At 60.4% G+C, this 21,923-nt stretch overlaps 3 protein-coding genes across 4 annotated transcripts; 1 reads left to right on the forward strand and 2 right to left on the reverse strand.

Annotated features, from left to right (window-relative positions):
* Nucleotides 1-238: 238 nt before the first annotated feature.
* Nucleotides 239-1,728, reverse strand: SNRNP25 (small nuclear ribonucleoprotein U11/U12 subunit 25). Its single transcript, XM_077316279.1, has 5 exons — nt 1,546-1,728; nt 1,366-1,462; nt 1,134-1,239; nt 967-1,041; nt 239-863 (listed from the first exon to the last, which is right to left on the reverse strand). Exons 1-5 carry the CDS (start codon nt 1,672-1,674, stop codon nt 809-811), a joined length of 462 nt encoding a protein of 153 aa, XP_077172394.1. The 5' UTR covers nt 1,675-1,728; the 3' UTR covers nt 239-808.
* On the forward strand, nt 1,566-2,641 carry POLR3K (RNA polymerase III subunit K). The gene is made up of 3 exons (XM_077316282.1): nt 1,566-1,783; nt 1,888-1,975; nt 2,164-2,641. The coding sequence occupies exons 1-3, from the start codon at nt 1,673-1,675 to the stop codon at nt 2,289-2,291; spliced, it is 327 nt and encodes a 108-aa protein (XP_077172397.1). The 5' UTR covers nt 1,566-1,672; the 3' UTR covers nt 2,292-2,641.
* Nucleotides 2,334-21,919, reverse strand: GTF3C1 (general transcription factor IIIC subunit 1). Of its 2 annotated transcripts, none has more exons than XM_077316237.1 (37): nt 21,663-21,919; nt 21,113-21,322; nt 19,951-20,124; nt 19,028-19,171; nt 18,763-18,859; nt 17,991-18,114; nt 16,902-17,060; nt 15,939-16,054; nt 15,477-15,837; nt 15,001-15,215; nt 14,502-14,644; nt 14,031-14,184; nt 13,570-13,673; nt 13,269-13,417; nt 12,902-13,171; nt 12,532-12,677; nt 12,182-12,279; nt 11,817-11,913; nt 11,549-11,726; nt 11,227-11,365; nt 10,578-10,713; nt 10,116-10,197; nt 9,637-9,828; nt 9,326-9,483; nt 8,763-8,905; nt 8,464-8,545; nt 8,004-8,116; nt 7,670-7,732; nt 7,019-7,112; nt 6,617-6,789; nt 5,842-6,132; nt 5,236-5,492; nt 4,839-5,110; nt 4,225-4,726; nt 3,506-3,545; nt 2,741-2,933; nt 2,334-2,579 (listed from the first exon to the last, which is right to left on the reverse strand). In XM_077316237.1, exons 1-37 carry the CDS (start codon nt 21,881-21,883, stop codon nt 2,373-2,375), a joined length of 6,297 nt encoding a protein of 2,098 aa, XP_077172352.1. In that variant the 5' UTR covers nt 21,884-21,919; the 3' UTR covers nt 2,334-2,372. The 2 variants fall into 2 exon arrangements, with proteins under 2 accessions (XP_077172352.1, XP_077172351.1); XM_077316236.1 differs by having other exon boundaries at nt 14,502-14,647.
* Nucleotides 21,920-21,923: the final 4 nt, after the last annotated feature.

The following is a 21,923-nucleotide window of genomic DNA, read 5'->3' on the forward strand; positions in this document are numbered from 1 at the left end:
CCAGCCTCCCTTCTGTGGCTCTGCCAGTCCCTTCCCAAGGCTCTCCCCTCGCAGGTGAGAGGAGTGGCTGAAGGAATGCCTCTTGGCTCCTACGGCCTTCAGTGTGCTGCTGAGGGGCTCCGCAGTGGGGACTGCAGCCCATGCAACCTTGTTCTGGCAGTTGCCAGAAGACCCCACCAAGAAGGGAAAGCAAGAACGGGTGACAAACAAAAATGTAAAGGGATGAAAAGGCACTAAAGCAAATTAAACAAACAATTTATCTTACAGAGTTCAATTACAGAGGAAATATTTTTTTAAAAACTTATGTTCCTACAGGTCAGACATACACCAATTGTACAAATGACTTTAGAATAATGTGCTTCCATTTGTGAGATCTTCATCATCAGTCAGTACAATAAGTATTAAAAATCTTTTTTCAACCAGGGGGTCCACTAGGTCCTTAAGGAGCGCGTCTCTGTATTTTCTTGGGTCTGCCCTTTGCTCCAGTGAACTGTACAGAGGCCCATTTTCCCCAGCAGGCATTTCCTTGGACTCCCCACAGGGTGGCGGTGTTCTCCCACTCCACGCAAACATCCCGGATCAGTTTCTACCGCTGACTTAGGCTGCCACCCAGTGGAGATCCCTTAACATTACCTTCAGCTCTGCCAAAGACACGGTTCGACATCCTTGAATGCATTGGGATCCCTGGGCCGGCTTGGAGCTTGGCTGCCAGTGGGCGATATGCGGGCTCTCCTCCAAGATACACTGCTCCTGCTCAGGGAGGTACTTGAGCAACCCCCGAGGGTGGGTGGGGCTCACCGGGCAGGCGTCACTTGCGGAGCCGCTTCACGAAGCTGACCTCGTCCCGGTTCTGGATGCCGTACCTGCGAGCGGCGCAAGGGGCAGCGTCGAGCAAGAGCCAGGCCGCCCGCCCCGCCCCCCCCGGGACCCCCCCCACCCCTCCCCTCCCCCCGGCCCGGGACTCACTCGCGCAGCCTCTTGCGGTCCTCGTCCAGCTTCTCCCCGGCGAAGGCCAGGCTGTAGGTGCGCCACACGTGCCTCCTGCAACGGGGGAGGGGTCAGCCCGCGGGGATGCCACTCCCGCCCTGGAGAGCCCCGCCCCCCTCCCCCTTCCCCTCCCCCCCGCCGCTCACCAGCTGAGGTGTCGCGCGCCCCCCTGTCGCTCCTGCCGCAGCTGCACGAACCGCCGCACGGCCTTCTTGAGGTCCAGCACCGTCGCCTGCTGCACCACCACCACGGCTGCGCGGGAGAGGAGGGAGGGAGGAGGGAGGGGGGAGGGAGGGGGGGGGGTTAGGGGCGCCTCTGCCGGGCACCCGCCGCCCCGCCCCCCCCTGCGCATGCTCCCCACCGGCGCCGCCCACTCACGCATGGGCTCCTGGGGGGCGTCCGCTCTGCGCACGCGCACCGTCATGGCCTGGCCGTACTCGAGCGCCACCTGCGAGGCGATCTCTTCCGGGGTCACCTGTGCAGGAAGAGGAGGAGCGCGCGCCGGTGATTGGCCGCCCGCTCGCTCCAGCCACCCGCCCCGCCCCTCCCGCGGCCTACCTGCGCCGGCAGATCGCAGAGCAGCGGGTCCCGGACGAGGCGCGCGAGGCCGGCCTGCCAGAGCCCCATCGCCTCCGCGTGCGCCAGGCCCTCCCCGGCCTCCTCCGCCAACGCCTCCGCCTCCGCCATGCTGCTCTTCTGCCCGGCCTGCGGGAACGTGCTGGTGGCCGAGGAGGGCGCGCGCTGCCACCGCTTCGCCTGCACCACGTGCCCCTACGTCCGCAACGTCACGCGCAAGGTGGGAGGGGCCCCGCCTCCCCGCCCCTCCCCGGGAGCCCTCCCGCCCTCCCCGGGAGCTCTGCCGCACACTGACCCCCTCTTCTCTCCCTTCCCCCCGGACAGGTGACCAGCAGGCGCTACCCGAAGCTGAAGGAGGTGGACGATGTGCTCGGGGGGGCCGCCGCCTGGGAGAACGTGGACTCCACCGCCGGTCAGCAGGCAGAGGGGAAGGGGGGCTGGGGTCTGAGGCCGCCCAAGGGCGCTTGCGTGCAAAAGGGGGTGGTCCTCGTGGGTCTTCCAGGTGTTCTGCTGCTTCAGGTGAACTCCCCCCCTCCCGAATTGTCTTGGGGGGGCTTCACGAGTGTCCCCCAGACCTGACCACCTGCTTCTCTCCTGCAGAACCATGCCCCAAGTGCGAGCACCCCCGGGCCTACTTCATGCAGCTGCAGACACGCTCTGCTGACGAGCCCATGACCACCTTCTACAAGTGCTGCAGCCCCCAGTGTGGGCACCGCTGGAGGGATTGAGCCCCACACCCGGCACCTTCGCCCCAGACAAGCAGGACACCGTTTCCTACGAGAGTGGCTTTATTGGCAGAGAACCAGCCCCTACACCCACTTGTTCCAGTTCAGTTCGTAGGGGAACACACGGCCCATCTGCAGGGTGCAGGCCACGGTGGGCTCATAGAACGCCAGCGGGGCCTCGCTCAGCTTGGGACAAGCCACTTCCTCCTCCTGTACGGGACGCGAGAAGAGGGAAGGCACCTTCTGCTGCTTCAGGTAGAACTTCCGGATGCAGCCCAGAGCCTCCAAGCCCTGCAGGAATATGTGGTGGCAATAATAAGGGTGACATTAATGCAATAAAGAGTAGAAATGGCTCCCCCAGAAACTCTTTGGCAGCAGAACAGCCCTGGGCCCCTCCGAGCACAATTGCCGTCTTGCTGGACCAGCCAGGGGGTGGGGGGAGGCAAACCTACCTGCAGGATCTCCAAGAGAGCAACAGGCTGCAGGACCCCCAGATAGTGATGGCGCAGGGCCAGTTCCGTGATTCCAGGCTTGGTCATGATATGGCACAGCACCCCTTCCATGATGCCCTTGCACACCGGCTTATTCAGGCTGCCATCGACAATACGCCACGGCCGCCCGACAAAGTAGCTTCCACTTGTGCTCCTGGGGAGAAAACAGGGTCATTGCCTTTCACGAGCCAAGGGTCTCGAGTCTTGGGCTAGGTGTATGCATGTCCCTGCACCGGAAGGGACGCTACAGCCTCAGGCTTCAAATTCCTGCCTCGCTACACCCACCCCAATTTCCTGTTTTATCAATTTAATGTGAAATCCATGTTCCCTGCAGTTCCCCCTAGGGTCCTTCTCCACTTGTGCACATGCAGAGTGAAAGCACAGAGCTTGCTCTGCACCCCTGGAAATGGGGTGCAGCCCAGCTGTTCTATGGGGCAGAGGAGGAGGGACTATGAAGCACCTCCCATTGCACATGAGAGGCTCCCGAGCACAGGCAAGTGGTGAAAAAGCGGTTGCAGGTGGACCCAGAGTGGGTGGGGAAGAAAGGCCCTGGGGAGCCACCTAAGCCAGAGGAGATTTCCCAGCGGAGAAGAGAAGTCTGCCACTTCTGGGGGAGGGAGTTGCAGGCCAGTAGGGAAATCCGTGGGAATGCTCAACCGAGCCTGGACCCAGCCCTCTATCCTGCTCTTGCAAACACGAACCGTACTCCCGAGTTCCAGCACTCACCCTGCCTCTTCCGTCTGCTTGCTGCTCCCTGAAGAAGAAGCTGGGGACAGAGAGAGCAAAGCTTCAGCATTAAGAACCAAGCCACAGGAGGCTGCCCTGAGGGAGGCTGTGCCCAAGGGCCCCTCAGCTGAGGGTAGGAGCACAGATCGGGCAAGTAGGCAGGACAAGCCCAGTAGCCTTCAGGCCAGTGTAAAAGAGGAGGTGGGGTGGCAGGAGAGCAGCCCAAGTGGGGGCCATGTGACCTTCCCCACAAGTGGGGGGCAGGGATTAAGAGGGCTGGACTAGTCTCAGAGTTCAAAGCCCCGTTTGTGCTATGGACCCTGAGAGAATCACGCACTCCTGGCCTGGCCTCACCTGCCTCACAGGTCAAGGCCGGTGGCCGCATCAGTCTGTCTGTGGCATGAGACAAGAGTTCAGGAGCATCCGAAAGACAAGCACAATTTGGAGCAGGGGAGGGGCTGGACTGAGTCGGGGCTCATTTCTCCAGAGACATTCCGGCTGTCTCAGAAGTGAGCCGTGACTCACAAGAGCTCTTCCCCTGCCACAAACTGAAAGTGCTCTTGGACTCTGGCTCTTTTCTCCTACCTCACAGGGTTGTTGTGAGGATAAAATGCAGGAGAACTGGGGAGAACGGCAAAGGACAAATGAATTAAACAAACGAATCTCTCTCCCTGCCAACAATCCCCTTTGAGTGTGGCACTCAGAAGTCCCTCACGCACCACCAAAGCTGCCCAGGCCTTCCGGCGGGGCCAGATCTTCCACTTGGGGCTCCCCGGCAGGACTTCTGCTGCCCAATCCTTCCTGGCCGCTCAGTGCATCCGCTCCTTTCCCCTCCTCTTCCTCTGCGACCACACCAGATGCTTGGGGGCAGCCTGGCTCTTGCCCGGCACCTTGGTCCTGCTTGGCTGCTCCGTCGGCCAGACCAGTGGCGTCCGGAAGTGGTTCCTCTTCTCCTTCCCACAGAGCGTCCTCATCCCCACCCCGCTCCTCATGCGCTGGCTCCACCCTCTGCCGTTTCCTGGCTGGCTCCTGTGCTGCCACTGGGGGGGGAGTGGGGGGCTGCCCGTGCTCTGCAGGCTCCCTGTGGGCCACTTGCAGGGTCTTGCTACCGTCCTCCTTGAGACACACGGAAGGCAGCAGCCAGGGCCCAGAACACCTCCTCACCACCAGCCGTGGGGTGTGCCCCCCTACTTCCAACACCTGCTCCAGGTCCAGGAGGTCCTGCGGGAGGGGAAAGGAGACAGATGGCTGCAGCGCTTCTCCTCTGAGACCGAAGGTGGGGGGGGGGGGGGCTCGGATGCAGTGGGCAGAGCTGGACCTCCTCCCCGCTCACCTGCAGGAGCTTGGTGCAATCGATACCATCATCTTCGTAGTGCTGGAACTGCCTGGCCAGCTCTACCTTGCCCACCCCAAAATGGGAGGCAGCCTGGATGGCCTCGTACAGTTCGAGGACGGCGGCCAGTTCCCCCGCGCTGTAGCCGCGCTGCTGTAGGCACCTAAGCAGAAGCCGCTCTGCTGGAGCATCTTCCTGGATGCTGATCAGCCGGGAGAAGGAGGCGGGGAGGCAGGAGGCTCCGACAGGCAGGTTGGCGAGGTCCACTGGCTCTGCAAACACAACCCATGGGGCGCTTCAGGCCACGGAGACACCCCTCCCCTTACCCTCAACCCGCAGCCTGCCCCTGGGACACACGGTGGAAGGGCAGAGTGGGGGGGGGGGGGGTCCGACTGACCTTGGCTGAGGAATCCCTCCCATGCAGGGCTCTCTCTCAGCTTCAGCCTCACTTGGCAGGAATTGACTACAATGTTGTCCGTGGGGCTCAGATTCCGCGTGCTGACGATGCCCGGGGAGTAATACCCTCGCATGAGCAGGTAGTTGGTGTGTGAAGCCTGGCGGGCCTTCACCTCGATCCGGGGCTTGTTGGCAGCGCTCTCGTCCAAGTCCTCCTCCTCCTCCTCCTCCTCTTCCTCCAGACCCTCCTTCCCCAAGCTGCAAGGAGGACCAAGGAGCTGACCCAGCCCCTCCCTTCACGGTCCACTCCAAGGCCCCTCCCAGAGGCAGGCTGGCCATTCAGCCCCAGGCCGGGCTTTGCCTCATTTTATGGCCAACCGTTTTAGACGGAAGTGACACTACTCATTGGGTTGCCTGTGTGGAGAACACAGTGTTGGTATCCCATCGGCACGCGTCTGTGGCTCCTTTGACTCGAGCGGTGCCTTGCCCGGAGACCAGAACCAGCCCGGGAAAGCTGGCTTTGTGGACCTGAGAAGCTGACCAGGGAAAGGCCGCCCGCTCCCCGCCAGAGCTACAAAGCCCCGGGGGCCCCTTTGCCAAGGCCTACCTCTTGATGACCTCGTTCTCCACCATGGTGCTGTCCACGACGACGATCTGCTCCGGGATGGTCACGTCCACGGACACCAGGCCGAGAGAGGAGAGGGCCAGGATAGCCGCACAGCAGCCCCCGGGCCCGTCCAGGGGAAAGGTCACCATGGCCGAGGTGGACGAGGAGGAGGCCTCCTGGTCCTTGAACGAGAAGTGGGCTGCCTGGTCCTGCAGGCCGGCTTCCTTGAGCTTCAGCAGGAACTGGTAGGCCTCGCTGCACAGCGTGCTGGGGAAGCGCCACGTGAACACTCTGTAGAGGCGGGAGACGGCAGGGGGGGGGCTGAGCAACGCCACTGCTGGTGGTGGGGGGGGGGGGTGTCCCCGCCTGTCTCCTCTGGCATGCCACAGAACTGGGTTTTGGAACAGGGGAGCAGGACAGTGGGGCATCCTGCTTCACACACGGGCCCACCATTGGCCCTGGAACTGGCCAGATTCCTACGCCCCCCCCTGCTGCTGCTGCCTCCTGGCACTGCTTCTCAGGCAGGGTTTACTGCCTTCGGATGTGGAGGTTCCCTGATTGGATCTCCCACCAGGAACATCTCTCACTCCCCCTTTATTATGGAAGCCTTTTGAGCTCACAGCCACTCACAGGGACTCCCCCACCCCACCCCATTTCACTTCTTGTTGAGGGCAGGAGCACCTCCTTCTGCCGTGGTCAGGCCCCTCTCTGAGTCCCAGCGGGGTCGCCACTGGCACGAGACGGGCCCAGGCAGAAGGGGCGGGGGAAGGGTTACCTGTAGTAGGTCTGGGAGAGCTGGTAGGACATGGGGACGAAAGGGAGCGCCCGGCTCTTCCGGAGGCCGAGGGTGTGGTTGCCCCGACGACGGTTGACCAGGCTGCGCCGCTGGCAGTCCACGAAGGCCTTCACCAGGATGTCATCCCGATACTCCCGGTAGAGGCGGAAGGTCTGCATCACACGGGGGGGGGGGGGGGAGGTCAGCCCAGCCCTTTCGGGTCCTCCGACGCTTGCTCCAAAGCGGACTTCCTTCCGGGGCAAAGGGGCTGCCGCTATGGAACATCAGCGCAGTGCTGGGACTCAAATCTACCCCTGTGAGAAGGCTTCCAGCTGCCACCTCCAGACCCTCCTGTCGCTGTCTTGAGGGTGAGAAGCTGCTCCCCCCCCCTTCCTCTCCTACCTGGAAAGCCTGGCAGGACTTCATCTGGCTGTCGGAGAGGGCCAGCGTGCTCTGGATCAGGTTCTGCAGCACCAGGAAGTGGATGTCAGCCACACTGGGAGGGAGGGAAGGGAAGGGGGGCAGGCCCCAGTTCAGCAGGGGGGCAGGGCCTCACCCAGCATGACAAGTACCCTCCCCAGCTGCCCACGTGGGCCATGGCTCTTCCCTGGAAGCGATGGGAACTCCCTCTGAGACGCAGGCCCCGTAGCCGGTCTCCGTCTCTGCCACAGACACCAAGCAAAGGGGAAGAGGCAGGCAGGGCTCCCCTGGCCACAGGAGGGGCACTGCTCACTGCTGACCCCCTCCTCCCCACTGCCTCTGGCTGCTGAAGGGGCACCAGCCTGGCCCACGCTTTGCAGCCCCCCGTCCCGTCCCGCAGCTTTTGTTTTTAGCCATGGCCTGTGGGATGGGCAGCTGCAGAGAGACTCCTCTGTGTGTTTGTGGGATGGGGATGGGGGTGGTCCTCTGTGACCTGCCGCTTCCCTTCACTGCCCCTGCGCAGGGCAAATGGGTCTTTTTGAAGAGGCCCTGTGGCCAGCCTCTCGTCTCTCCTGAGGGAGGCCCCACCCTGGTCCTGAGAGGCAGCCCCTGCAGTCAGGCGAGAATCTTCACCTGGCGAGCTCGTCCTCTCTCTTGCCGTGGCTGGTCTCATTCCCGATGGCCAGGACCCGGAACCTGGATGACAGGGAAGGAAGAAGACCGACTGGAGTGGCCCTCCCCACTTGCAAGAGGCCCCACCTTGGCTCAGGCGGCCCCTGGGCCTTGGCCCCGGAGGGCTTCTGCAGCACAAGCCCCCTCCTCTTTTCCTCCAAAGGGCCCCACACTGGGGCTTTCCGGACTGTCCAAAGCAGGAGGCCTTGAGAGGAGGGTCCAAGGCAAGAGCAGGCTCCCTGTCTTCCCAGCGGCCCCAGAGGAAGCCCCAGGCTGGGGGGGGGGGAGGAGATACCTGCGGAAGAGCTCCTCCAGCGTGTCCGGGATGGCCGGCCAGGGATTCCCCAGTGTGGAGCTGAACTTTACCTTCAGCCTCTCCACAAACTCCTTGAATTCTTCCGCACAAACCTTCAGAGACAAGAGGACACAGCATCACACGCAAGCAGCGCGCAGAGCCTGAAGCTGGCGAGGGGAGACCAGCCAAGGTGCACCCTGCAAGGACAGCCCACGGCCAAGGTGGTCACCTGGGTGTTCCAACAGGGACCCCTCCCACCCCCTCCCCCACAGCCTTGCCCTCCGGCCCCTACTCGGCAGGGACCAGAGCCCTGGCAGACCACTTCCGCTCGGTTGCCTGGGTCAGTGCTGCTGAGGCCCCCTGCGCAGGGCAAGGAGCTCCCGGTGTCCCCACCCAGCCAGCACCAAAGAGGCTCTGCCGGAGGGGGGGAGCGACCCATGCCCCTCTGGGGCCCTCTCACCTGGGGGTCCTGGTAGTTGTCCTTCCTGCTCAGGAAGTCCTCAATCAGAGCTTGGTCTTGGTAGACTTCTGCCAGACAGACCCTGCAGCAGGAGACACGGCACAGCCCGTGCTCAACACGGAGAGTCTTTTGGGGAAGTCCATTTCATCTCCAGCAGCCAGCGAGACCCCCCCCCTCCCCACCCACGTCCTCAAAAACGCTGAGAGGATGCCAGGAAAAGGGGAGCTGCCACTGCCCCACCGGACATCAAGTTGGGGCCCTTCTCTGGGTGTTGCTGTGGGGCAGGGAGGCCTTCTCACTTGTAGCTGAGGTGGGTCTGGGGGTTCTTGACAATATAGCGGGCTCTTCTGCCGATCGAGTGGGAGGTCTTGTCCAAGGACTCTTCGAAGCTGGCGTGCAGGATGTCACGCACCACCTGCCAGGGGACGAAGGGCCCCTTGACCTGCACCAAGGCGAGAGACGGGAGACGAGATTTCAACCAAGGGGCTGAAATCAGTTCCAAGGAATTACCGGCTAAACATCCGGGAAAAGTTCAAGACAGAGTGGCTCCTCAGTGGAACAGGCTTCCTCGGGAGGTGGTGGGTTCTACTTCTCTGGAAGTTTTAAGCGGAGGCTAGAGAGGCCTATGACAGAAATGCTTGGGCAGATGGGGAGTGGGTGGGCAGGAAGGGATGTGCCAGTGTTGTTCTCTTGTGGACCTTCCTTGCAGGCCCAGGGAATGGCCGATTGCCTCTGTGGGATGGTAGGTGAATTCCCTCCAGGCCAGGCTGGATTCGGGAAACTTTTTGGTGGTAGTGGTGGTGGGGCTTTATATGGGCATGGGGTCACCGAGACACAAGCACAGCCCCCCCCCCCCATCCACCTTGGCATTCAGCACGTTGCTAGCGATCCGGCACAACATCAGCAGGCTGTCCTCGGGCACGGTCCAGGTGACACGCAGGCGGGTCATCCTCTGCAGGGCGCTCTGATCGGCCTCGTCGTGATAGCGGGGCTTTTTGCTCTTATCCCCGGAGGTCCCCTCTTGGTGGTCCCCAGAAAGGAAAAAGGCAACGCTGAAGAGCCGCTCCGAGGGCCCAGGTCTGACTAGCCGGAGCTCCTCCGAGTCTCGGCCGGGATCCCCTGAGACGCAAGCCCCCCCCCCCCGTCCCCCCCCGGGGGTCAGTGGCCGGGTACCCCTCTTGCGCTTCCGCTTCTTGGCCTTCCTCCCCAGCTCCTTCTTCAGCCGCCGCCGCTTCTGGCTCCTGCCCCCGCGCACTCGCTTGCTTCTGTTCAGCGCTGCCTCTTTCTCGACCTCCACCAGGTCTTCCTTCTGGGCAGGAGGCTCCGCTCCCGCAAGCGCTTCGCCCCAAAGGGCGCTGCTGCCCCCTGGGTGGACACACCGGGATCAGATCTCCATCCGGGTGGCACACAGAGATCCCCAGGATGCCAGGCCAGCCCGCCAGCCGACCCTCAGGAGGTCCAAGGGGGGGACGGAAGCAGGCCTACAGATGGTTCGCCCAACCACATTGGGCCAGAGGCTTTTCGGCACCCAGAAGTGTCCAGAACTCACACCTGAGGGGGTTAGGCTCGGTGCCCCTGAGGTCAGCCCCCCAGACACACACCCGGCAATTCTTCTTGCCAGCTGAGTCCCGGTGCCCTCTGCATCCCCTTACCTCTGGGGCCAAGTGGGAGGGGGCGCTTGGTCAGGAAGGTCTGCAGCCGCAGGGTGTGCCCCGTCTCGGAAACCGCGTTCTCCTAGTAGGAAAGAAAAAACACATCACGGAACAGCCAGGCGGCACAGAGGCCCCAAGGGTGGAATCGCCCCTTGTGAAGGACGGTTTTCAAAGCCCCCGAGGAGAAATTCTCAGCTGGAGAGAGGTTCAAAGCAGGCTGATAAAGATCCCTCCCCAGCCAGAGCAGGTGCGTGTGTGTGTGCGCGTGTGTGTGGGGGGGGTAGGCAGGCAGGAGCCACCTTTGTGCAGGGGTTGACTTACTCTGTGCCTAGCCTGCTCCCATGGGGATCCAGCCCCAGCCCCCCTCCCGTTTGACCCTGAGAGCAGCCCTGTCTGCAGGCCAGAGGAGGGTGCCGGGAACGGAGGAAGGGACCTCCTCCCAGCCAGAAGAGAAGGCCTTACCTTCCGGGTCTTATTGATAATGTAGCTGGTCCAAATCCAGTTGCGCTTGATGTGGGCGTAGAAGCTGGAGTCCAGGCCGCCTGCTCCCAGCCCGTCTCCAGGCACGGAGCCGTCATCCACGACCTCTCGGCACCCCCTGGGAGGCAGAAGCCAGAGAGCACCTTTGGGGGCCAGGCTAAGACACGCTGCTTGACACTAGGCCACCCCCTACCCAGCCCAGCAAGGCCAGCCTGGGCTGCTCTCCCTGGCAGCAGCTCTCCAGGGTCTCGTGTAGAAAGGGGTCTCTCCCACCCCTCCCCCCTGCCCGGAGGAGCTGCCAGTCTTTGCCAATAAGCCTTTCCCCGAGAGAGGCTGGGAAGGAGCAGGGTGGAACTGGGCAAAATCCTCAGAGAGAGGCAGACACAGCCATGGCCAAAGAGAAAATATCCTCAAAGGTGCCCATCAGTCTGCACCAGCAGGGATCAACTGTGCACTGCAGGCCACGGATTCCCTCTTCCGAGGTGAGACTGGGCAGCCCCACCACCTCCCACAGAAGCCGGACCCCCCCCTCAGGAGGCCCACGAAGCCACTTGGATGCCTGCTGCCCCTCGGGGCTGGGAGGAGCTGCCCGCAGGAGACCAACCAGCTCCAGGCAGCCAAGGAGACGTACGTCATGGACTCAAGCATGGCACACTTGCGCTCCAGGTTGTGTTTGTGTGCTGCTGACTCCTGTTCCAGCGTCGCATCCAGAGCGTCTCCATCCTCTGCTGAAGCTCCGCTTCTCTTGAACCGGGGGTGGCGCACAATTCCTGGCAATGCAAGCGAAGCCCGTCAGCAGCCGCAGCCCTCCCGGGGACCGGGACACAGTCGAGCACGCCAAGCCCCCTGGCAGGGCCAGCCAGGCCAGGGAGAGGGTCCGGGCAGGCAAGAGGGCGGGCAGGGGAGGAAGGGCACAGCAGCGGGAGGCCAAGCCCACCGCCACACCTCCCTACCGAGGGGCGTGTTGAGGCAGACGCACTGCAGCTCAAACCAGTAGTCCTCCACGTCCTGCAGGGTGCGCAGGGTGTAGAAGCGCCTGTCGAAAGGGCGGCTGCTCTGAGCCAGGTTGTAGTGGGGCTCACAGGCGGTGGTGTCCACAATCACCGCGTTCCTCTTCAGGTAGACAAACACCTGCAAGGCAGTTCTGGCCTTCAGGATCCCAGCCGCTCCTCCTTGTCCCAAGAGGAACTCAACCGCACCTCCTCCCTCCGCCCGTCTTACCTGATCTTTCTCTTGGAACTTCTCCGTGGGGCCAAACTGCACCAGCCCCATGTAGCACAGCCGCTGCAGGCTCTCCACCACGGAAAAGATATACTTCCTGTGGGGGAAGGAAGGACACTGGTAGGCGAGAGACAAAGAGACAGAAGCCCTCTCCCGTGGCTCAAAACACCCACATCCCATTTCTTAAAGTGGATTTTCTTTAAGAAGAGGCCTGCTGGTTCCCTTTCAAAGCTCCCCTTAAAGCCTTCTGTTTTGCTCATTTGGAGGACGGCTTGTCTTCTGTTTATTTAACGTGCTGCAATTTGTTTCTCTTCAAGAAACACAACTGAGAAGCCGTAAATGAAGGGACAGAGAGAGGCCCTTACCTTTTATAAAGGAGCTTTTGTCTAATTGACCTGGGAAGAAAGCGGATCAGGGTGTGCCTTTTCAGGGGGTCATTTAAATAATCCTCCAGGTGCTCAACCTGCCAGGAACAAACACTTAGCTCAGGGGGTGCAAATCCTAGGCCAACTCAGACTGCCTCCGTAAAAAAACCTCGGATCCCTGGACCGCTCCTCACCCTCCAGCAAACACTGATCTCCAGACAGCACCAGAGGGGCAGTTTTCTTAAAGGACACCACGAGGGCCAAAGGGGCAGCGTTGGGCGGAGCTGGCTGAAGACCAGGTGCCTCTGCCCGCCCCCCTCGCCCCCCCCCCCCGAGAGCGGCTCCCGCACCTTGTAGCTGACTTGGATGATCTGGATGAAGATGGAGAGCGGCAGGCAGAGCAGGATGTCGCTTACGAGGGCCCATCCGTGGCCGTACTCCCGGTGGGCAGGGAGGGGAGGGATGTGGCGCTTCCACGAGGCCTCATCCACATACACTGCAGGGAAGGTGGAGAGGAAAAATGTGGCTTCTCATCCCCTGGCTGGCCCTCAACGAAGCCTCCAGGAGTCCAGGCAAGCCCCCCAAGTGGGATTCATGGGGCCCCCACTGCCACCCTGAGCCCCACGAGGCCAAGACCCACAGTCCACTCTCACGCTCCTTGCCCCGGACGAGCCCCACAGTGGGCAGCTAGACCGGATATTCTGGCTGCCGGATCCTTACCCGCCTGCTCCCTGAGCTCCACTTCCACCTCCCAAGTGGGGGCAGGAGGGCTCCCCCCGGAGGCTGCCTCAGGTTCCTCCCCCGCCCTCTGGGCCGGCTGTGGGGGGCCGGAGGAGTCCCTCGCTGGATTGCTGCTGCTGCTGCTGCTGCCTGCTGGGCTCTGCGGCGCATTCAGAGGGTGCCCATAGACCAAGTACCAGAAGAAGAGGTGGGCTGTCTTGAGGCGGGGCATCTTGGGGAGGAAGCCCAGGGAGCGTCCGAGGCCGGGCACTGGAGGGACAGACGAGAGGAGAGAGGCAGGCAGTGGCAAGCCAAGCTCCTTCAGCTGGAGGAGCCTGGCCAGAGGAAGGCAAGAGCTCCTCTTTACCTGTCACGGGGTGATAGTTGAGCTTCCGATGGCGCACCTTCTCCCCAGCCCTTCTCCCTTCCATCTCCCTCAAGGCGGCCCCAATCCCGGACTCCTGGCTGCCTTCCTCCAAGCGCTCCTGAGAGCTGGGTGTCTGGGGGACTTTAATCCTGCCGTTGAACACAGGGGGAAGAGCGGTCGCTGGGTGGACAGAGGGTGGCTCCCTGCAGGTGGCCCCAGAGAGCAGCACGGGGGCCGAGGCTCCACTCCTCCAGGCCTCTGCTGACTGCCGGGCACCTGCCTGCCCTGGCCCCCTCCCTACCTGTTCACGCTGCTTGAGTTGGACATGCGGAAGCGGACTTGCTCAATGGCACTTTTCACCAGCGGGTCATTTGGGCTGATGGAGGGGTCCACCACAAACTCCACCTGGCCGGGACACAGACAAGCAGCCGTCCCCACCGTGCCCCTCGTGTCCTGGAAAGGGGGCTGCCAGAACCACCCGCTCCTCACAGGTAAGAGGGAACGGCCCCCTCCTCTGCCCCAGCCCCAGCCCCAGCCCCTCGGGCTGTCTGTGAAGAAGACTGCTGGCCGGAGGCAGCCACACAGAAGCCACACAGAAGAGGGGCAACCGAGCCCGCCCGGCATAGCTCTCCCAGGAGGCTGCACCACCCCACCCTCCCTTCTCAGAGAGAGCCCCACTTCCCAGTCTGGCTGAATGAGGGAAGTGATGCTGGCGGGGGGCCAGGCCGCGAGGCTCTTCCGGGACAGGGGAGGCCAAGTCACCTTTTTGCTGACCCCATCCTGGATGACCGTCGTGCGGTAGAGGCGCAGCAGCCCTTCCTGGGAGAGCCGCTGCACCAAGCGGATGATGGACTTCTTGCAGCACCTCGTGGAGACCCCTTCCTGCTTCTCCTGATCCATGACCATTTTCTGGAGCCTGCAAACCAGCAGCAACAGCAGCAGCCTGGTCCAGTCGGCCCAGAGCAAAGCAGCGCACAGGAGTGGAACGGGGAGGGGGGCCCTGCCACAAAGGGCTTGCAGGGGGCGAGGGAGGAAGGGAAACCCAAGCCCTCCGGCACGCACCACCAGCGGCTGGGCAGGAGGCTGAGGGCAGGGCAGGGCAGGGCAGGGCCAGCCTTCGGACAAGGAAACGAGGACGCTGGAGAGGCCGGTGACTCTCCAGGGGACTCCCCCCGGCATCTGGCTTCAACCCCCACAGCCCAGAGCGACCCTCAGAGCCAAGCCCCCACTTACACGAACAAGCTTTCGATCAAGCGGAGATTCTGGACGGCCTCGATGATGAGGTTGCGCCGCTTCAGGAGGCGGTAGGTCTCGTGCGAGCGCTCGAAGGGGGAGGCCCGACGAGGGTGCTTCTCTTTCCTTTTGTCATCCCAGGTCTTCTGGCCGTAGGCGAGAAAAAGGCCCGTAAGAGGAAAACAGGCACAGAGCCATGGACACCCACAAGGAGAAAGGAGGGCCAGGAGCACAGAACTGAGCAAGAACAGGAGCACGACTGGATCGGCCCAGCAGGCAGAGAGGGGCAGAGGAGAGGGACGAGGAGGACCTGACCCTCGCTTCATCACCCAGCAGCAAATCCCACATTTTAAACACTCTCTGCGCAGAGAAGAAGTACTTCCTTTTGTCTGTCCAGCGCCAATGGTGTGTGTGTGTGTGTGTGGGGGGGGTGTCAAGCCTGCCAGACATGCTCAGTGGTAATGAGAGAGCAGGACTGGGACCTGAACCTCTTTCTTACTTTGGGGGTTTCGGGCCTGACTTCCTCGACCACGACCACATCCTCGGGGTCTCCTGACAAACGGGTGGAGGAGGAGAGACCGGCCTCTGAAGAGAGTGGCACGTCGGAAGCAGCGTCGGCACCTGCTGCGTGATCCAGAAGCGCCTCTGGGCATCCTGGGGACAGCACAGGAGGCCGCATCCTGCCTGGGGTTGCTGGAGCTGCCGATTTCCTGGCTAGGGCAAGAAGAAACATGCAAGGCTGACTGGTCAGCTGGGACCTTCAGCAGCCCGGCATAACCTTTAGATCAAGAGGGCTGGCATGGAAGGGGAGGGAGGGAGGGAGGGAGGGAGGGAGGCGACCAGGCAGCCAAGCAGAGCGGGGAAGAAATCCAAAGCAAGGCACGGGGCAGAGAGCTTTGGGATGTGTTGGGGCTGGAGCCGGGAACAAGCGCTTTCCGTCGGGGGACCCTTGACTGGACGCCTCTCGCAACACACCTTTGGCTGGAGTGGATGGGCCTGGGCCCCCTCGAGAAGGGAGCCTGATCCGTGGCCCCGTGCCAGCCTTCCGCAGCCTCGCGCCGTCCTTCTCCTCGTCCTCTTCCTCCTCGTCCTCTTCCTCCTCCTCCTCCTCCTCCTCGTTGGCCGTCTCCGAGAGCAGTGTGGCCTCCTCCCCCCCCCCAAGCGAGAGCTCTTCCCCTGGCAAGGAGTCCTCCTGGGCTGTGGAGGTGCTGGCCAAGGCCAGCTGCTCGCTCCGCGCCTTCTCGCGCTCAAACTGCCGGCTCAGGTCGCTCTCTCCGGCAAAGATGCAGGTGACGTACTTGGTCGTCCGCTGCCTGCCTTCGTCTTCCAGGAACCCCTGCAACGGGGCCGAAGCCGGGGGTCAGGGCTGGGGACTCCCTCGCACCACCAGCGGGAGACGTCCATGGGGGGTGGGGGAACCCGCACAAGGGAGGTTACCTTGATCACTTTGTAGCGCTCCAAGAGGCGGCACAACATCCGTGCCTCCAGCTTCCCCACGTTCATGGCTGCTCCAAGCTCTGCCTGGGAAATGCCCTTGGTGCCCCAGCTCTCAACTGGGGAGAAGGAGGGAAATGGGGGTCTCTGTTGGGGTTACGCCGGGCACCACCCAAACCCCAAACAGACTCAGGCTTGGGAAGCATGATAACCAAACAGAGACACCCTCACGGCCCTGTATTTTGTGTCCAAAAATAACAGAGAAGGGCAGGGGACAATTTCTAGGTCAGGAGAACTTGGGAGGCAAACTCAAGACCACCGCAGAGCCTTCTACACCTCCGTTTCTGTGAAGCAAAGCAGCGGGGGGAGGCGGAGGTGGACCTGGAGCCCTAAATAGCCCTGGAAAAGTCCCCTCCTCCATCCCCTGGCTTTTCGTACCCTGCTTTCTACTATCCGAAGGAGTCTCCAAGCAGCTTGCAACCTTTCTCTCCCCACCACAGACCCCCTGTGAGGCAGGTGGGGCTGAGAGAGCTCAGAGAGCGCTGGGACTGGCTGCACGTGGAGGCGTGGAGAATCAAAGCTGTTTCTCCAGATCACAGGCCACGCTTCTCAACCACAACACCACAATGACTCTCAAACAGCTACAGCCAGACTGTTCAATTATTTCCCAAAGTCATCCACAAACAACTCTACTCACACATGACAGTTCCTTGGCAGTTCTGGCCTTCAGGGGGCTAGGGCTCCTCGTGAGCCTCAGAGGCCGAGGCCAAGCCAGAACCTGAAATGATTGTCCACCCCCCCCCCCCACACCCTGGAACCAGACCTTAACAGAAGCACCTGGGACTCCCCACTCCCAGAGTGGCTGTTTCTGGGGGCAGTGAAAGAGACCCACACACCTCTCGTTAGCAGGCCGCAGAGGGGAACTCCCCACCCCACGCCAACCGGCCGTTCCGTCCCACCACCTACTTAGCTCGTAGGCCTGTGTCAGCATGTCCTTCTCATAAACCACGTCGATGGGCTGCACCGTCTTGGTGATCACCTCTTCGTCGTCGTCGTCATGGAAGTCGTCCACCTTCTTCCGGAACTCCTTCACAAGCTTCAGGCACCGGACCATGATATCCGTTCCTAGGGGCAAGCCGGCACGAAGGTGAGGCGGGCAGGCGGGGCTTGCTCGGAACAGCTCCACACAAAGAGTTCACAAAGAGGAACCGGCCTCGGACAGACAGGCTCCTCCTTTGGATAAACACACAGACTGACATCCAGTTGCTTTGAGAGGAGTCCGTACACACCGCCCGGAGGAGACACTCGCCCAGCAAGGAGGCCCTTGTGGAGACAGAAGGGAAGGACATTTTCCCTCCCCAAGGATTTCAACAGGAAACAACTCCTCTTCTGGAATGATGACAATGTGTTTAGGGCACTGTTTCACTCACTCCAAATCCCGTGACACTAGAACGTAAAATGCAGGCTTCTAGACACAGAGTGCATATTTTCTGTCCTGTATTTGTGGCTTAAATGTGGTTTTTCCACAATTGTGGTTATGTGTACAACAATCATACAATATCGAAAAGTTCAATATTTTCGGTGCTCTATTTTAATCTGATACTCAAATTTATAACTTTACAAGACTGTTTCTGTCCAATTAATTTTTGCTTACTAGAAAATGTATGTTTTCAATTTTCAGTCTCTCCCCTCCACACAACGGCAACCGGCAAAAAACCACAAAGTGACATCAGATGATGGACAGGGAGTGGCACTTTGCAACTTTCTCTGTGTCTTTAGTAGTGGATGTTTCTATACATTTGTTTGCAGAAAACTAAGGTATTAGTATATTAAATTCCCCTGAGAACTCCAAATTGTAAAACTATGCGCTAATTATGCATTTCGTGTATGCATAATATAGGAAAGGTTAGGTTTCATGAGCCATTTCAGCACAGCATACTTTCAAAATCCCCCTCCACGGCCCACAGAAAAACCCTGTTTTCAACTACTGTTCTTTATGAGGAGGCACATTTGGGGCAGGCTCCCCACCCAGTCCTCAATCAGCCCTCTCCTTACCCCTCTTGGTCTTGAAGGGGCCTCTTTCGGGCCGCATGTTCTGTAACGGAACAGACACGATCTTGCCCAGGCCGGCATTCAGCATATACTGGTAGAGGCGCTTGAAGGTTTTCTCGCAGAGACCCTGCAGCACAACAAGAGCAGCCAATGAGGCCAAGGACTGGTCAGCAGCAGGATGGCCAGCATGAGGGCAGGAAGTCCAGGCACTGCTTGCCTTATCAACAGAGATCTGTCCTAGCAGCCAAACACACCATGTCAAACTAGTCTCTGAGCCAACTGCCCAGTTGGAAGCACCTGTGTGAAAGAGCTGCCTTCTCCTACAGGCTCACCTCCCCAGACACCTGCAAGTCCAGTTTGCAAAAGTTTTAGCTGCTCACTGCAGCTCCCAAGGGAAATCTAGGGCCCTTCAACCTGCAAACAAAACTCTGCCTAGGTACAAAGAGAGACAGCCCAGCGGTGTGGATGCTTTCAAGGGTCAGATTAGAACATCCCAAACACCTTGCTGGGTCAGAGCAGCATCTTGTCTTACACAAGGGCCAACCAGTTGCCGTGGAGGACTAAACAGAGACGTCCCCCTGCTGCTGTCTCCTCACACTGGGATTCCGGCTCTAACCATGGAGGTTCCTTTCATTCCCTGTGGCTCACAGTCACCGGGAGACCTATTCTCTGGGACTGTGTCTCTTTAAAGGCCACTGATTAGACTGAGCCAATAGAAAAAGAGCGCGTGCATGTGTGTGTGTGTTTGTTTGTGTGTATGTGTGTGTGGGCTCACCAGCTCCTCCCGAATGTTCCCCAGGGTCTCCATCTGCCCTGGCCGACCACTCAGCATACCGGAGAGCTTCTCCATAAGGATATCGTATTTACTCCTCCTAAAACCCAAGAATAGGCAAGCAGCAGTGAATGCGACAGGCACTTCCCAGCGCTCCCAAAACAAAGCCTGTTGCATGACCAACCTGCAGGCCCTTGGCAATGCTCCGCAAGGGGCAGAGGGAGAGGAGCACCCCCCCCCGCCACTGCCTGGCCGGTCTCATGCACACCTGTCAATATGGAAGCGGGTCAGGAGGAGGAGGATGGAGTGCTGCTGGGCCCCGGAGGGCAGCCGGATCACGTGGGACTGCATGGAGATGAGCCCGTTCCTGTCCAGCACCCGGCGGTGGTAGTGCAGCTTCCCGGCATCCACTCTGGGGGGACATTTTGCGCTCTCAGGGCTCAGAAAGCAAATTGTGCAAAAGCAGAAGGCTCAAGAAAGACATTCTCAAGATGCGCATACTTAACCGCAATGGGTGCTAATCACGTCAGGAATCAAACTGGGCTCTTAAGCCAGACTGGGGGCATGTTCTGGCGTCTCCAATAAGCCCCAGCCTCCAGGGATTGAGTTGGCACCAGCAAGCCAGGGAATACAGCAGGCCACAAGGAAGTCCAGAGTTGTGCAAAGTGTGCATGCACACAAAAAGCTTATGCCTTGAATCTTAAAGCTTTGTTGATCTTAAAGGTTCCTGGCTGGACTCACACTTTGTTCTGCGGCTTCAGACCACCACAGCTTCTGGACTGACTCAGTCTAGCATGATAGTTACGCATCCAATCACACCTGCTGTGGTCTCAGGCACGGCCATCTCCCCAGGAGCATCAGCAGTTGGCTTCCCTGCTGCTCAGCAGCCCCATGATATAAACAGAGGAGTCAGGAGATTGTCAAGTGTGTCTCAGAGACACCCTGCAAGTAGCAGGCAAGCCAAGGCAAGAACAGCCCCTCCAGCCCACAGGGTAAAGTGTCTCCTTCCTAACCAGGAAGAGACATCTGCAGATGCCCCACCCCCACCCCCACAGCACAAATAACATGTCTCCCAAAGGGAGCTCAAAGTCAGGAGAGAAAACAAGGGGAACCACTACAGTAGCCGCAGCCAAAGCAACTGGGCCATGGCATGCGGCCTAGCAACAGATACAGAATTTTTCACACATTTACTTGAAAGCCACGCTGAGGTCTCTCTGGAGCTCTCCTTGCCATCGTGCGCGTCCTAACCGCTCCAAAATGCAGTAGGAGAAGTCGGGAAGTTTTAAATCTGGATCCCCTTCCCAGCCGATCAGCGCTCTGTGCCTCAGGATCTGAGACGCAACGATAACCAGCTTCTCTCCCCATCTGCAAGGCAAGAACAAAGAAAGTTGCTGGCAGGACTCCTGAATGAGGCAGAGAGACTGGGGGACGGACAGACGGAGACTACATGCAAAACCCTCCCTTGTGCTGCTCATCACACATCTTCTAAAGGGAGAAGCAGGCTTTGGTCTTACAGGCACTGCAGGGAGATTACGTCCACACAAACGCTAGGGAATCATCATTTTGACAAAGAGGGCTTTTAGGCAAGAGACCTGCGTCTATCAAAAAAACAGGGCAGCTTCGTTAAGGGGAAATACACAGAATATCAAGAAACCACAACTAGGACAAAGCCCTGTATTGAGATGCCAGACTACAAAATGCGGATGAGGCAGAGAGAGAATGAGAGCTTTTACTTCCACGTCCATAACATGAGAATTCAAGGACCCCCCCAAGCATTACTGAGAAGGCAGACAGAAGACAACTCTACACACATGCACACAGCCATGGAATTTACCACCACAACATGGAGAGACAAGAGAGCTGTATAAAATGCAGCTTTATACTGGGCCCAGACAAATTCACACAGGCTCTGTCTACCAATGCTCAATTTGGAGGCAGTGCCAGATGCCAAGGAGCAAAACAATGAGTGGACAAAAGGCCTGCTTCCTGGGGGAATACACCCATGGGGAATACACCCACAGCATGCAGAGGGAGGGGGACCCTGGTCTGAAGCAGCAGGAGGCCTACTGCTGGCTCGCTTAGAAGAAGATTGGTTTTTATGTGCTGCTTTTCTCTACCCGAAGGAGTCTCAAAGCGCCTTACAGTCACCTTCGCTTTCCTCTCCCCACAACAGACACCCTGTGAGGTGGGTGAGGCTGAGAGAGCCCTGATATCACTGCCCGGTCAGAGCAGCTTTATCAGTGCCGTGGTCACCCAGCTGGCTGCATGTGGGGGAGCACAGAATCGAACCCAGCATGCCATTTTAGAAGTCTGCACTCCTAACCACTACACCAAACTGGCTTAGGCTACTCACTTGTCATGAGCCTCCATGTAAGTGCAACATGGCTGCATGTCCTTTGTCCGGATCTGATCCGTTATGTCCAGCCTCTCTTTGAAATGCTGGCAGGAACCCTGAATGCCATCTCCGTCGTCCACGACCATGTGCACAGGATAGATGTCATCCAAAGGAATGGGGTCTCGCTTGGTCTCCAGGATGCCGGTTTCAAGATCAATTTCTTCATACCTGAAAGAGCAGGCAGGGCGTGAGGCAGCCAGATTGGACCCCATAGGGTGGGCACCCACTGGTGCAGAACGGGAGGGCCCAGGAGCTTAACTTGCCCCCAAACGGCGCAGCCTGGAGGGGCTGAGGCCAGGGGGGAGGGAGGTCAACCCCTCAGTCAGCCCCCACGAGGAAGACACTGCTTCAGCTGTCTCAGCATGCTGCCCTGCCCTATACCAGGCAGGGACGGCCGAGAGCGGGCTCCCCAGGGCCAGCAGGGGCTCATGGGACTTGTAGTCCCGGCCCTCTGGCGCCCCTGCCTGGCCCAGGCCCAGGCGCGGCCCTCCCGCCGGCACCAACCCACCGGTCGAAGAGGCGCAGCGGGGGCCGCGGGCGGGGCAGCAGGTGGAAGCGGAGGTCGGGCTGGGCGGCCAGCGTGGCCCAGAGCAGCTGCCGGGCGGCGGGCTCCAGCGGCAGCGGGAAGGGCGGGACGCGGCCGGCCAGGCGCTCCCACAGCGCGCCCGGCGACAGCCCCTCCAGCCCCTCCAGCGCCACCTCGTCCAGCGCGGCCCACAGCGCCTCCATCAGCCCCGCCGCGCTCCCCTCCCCACCGCGCACGCGCGCC

This window comes from Paroedura picta, chromosome 17 (assembly GCF_049243985.1).
Source record: "Paroedura picta isolate Pp20150507F chromosome 17, Ppicta_v3.0, whole genome shotgun sequence".
NCBI classification, from domain to species: domain Eukaryota; kingdom Metazoa; phylum Chordata; class Lepidosauria; order Squamata; family Gekkonidae; genus Paroedura; species Paroedura picta.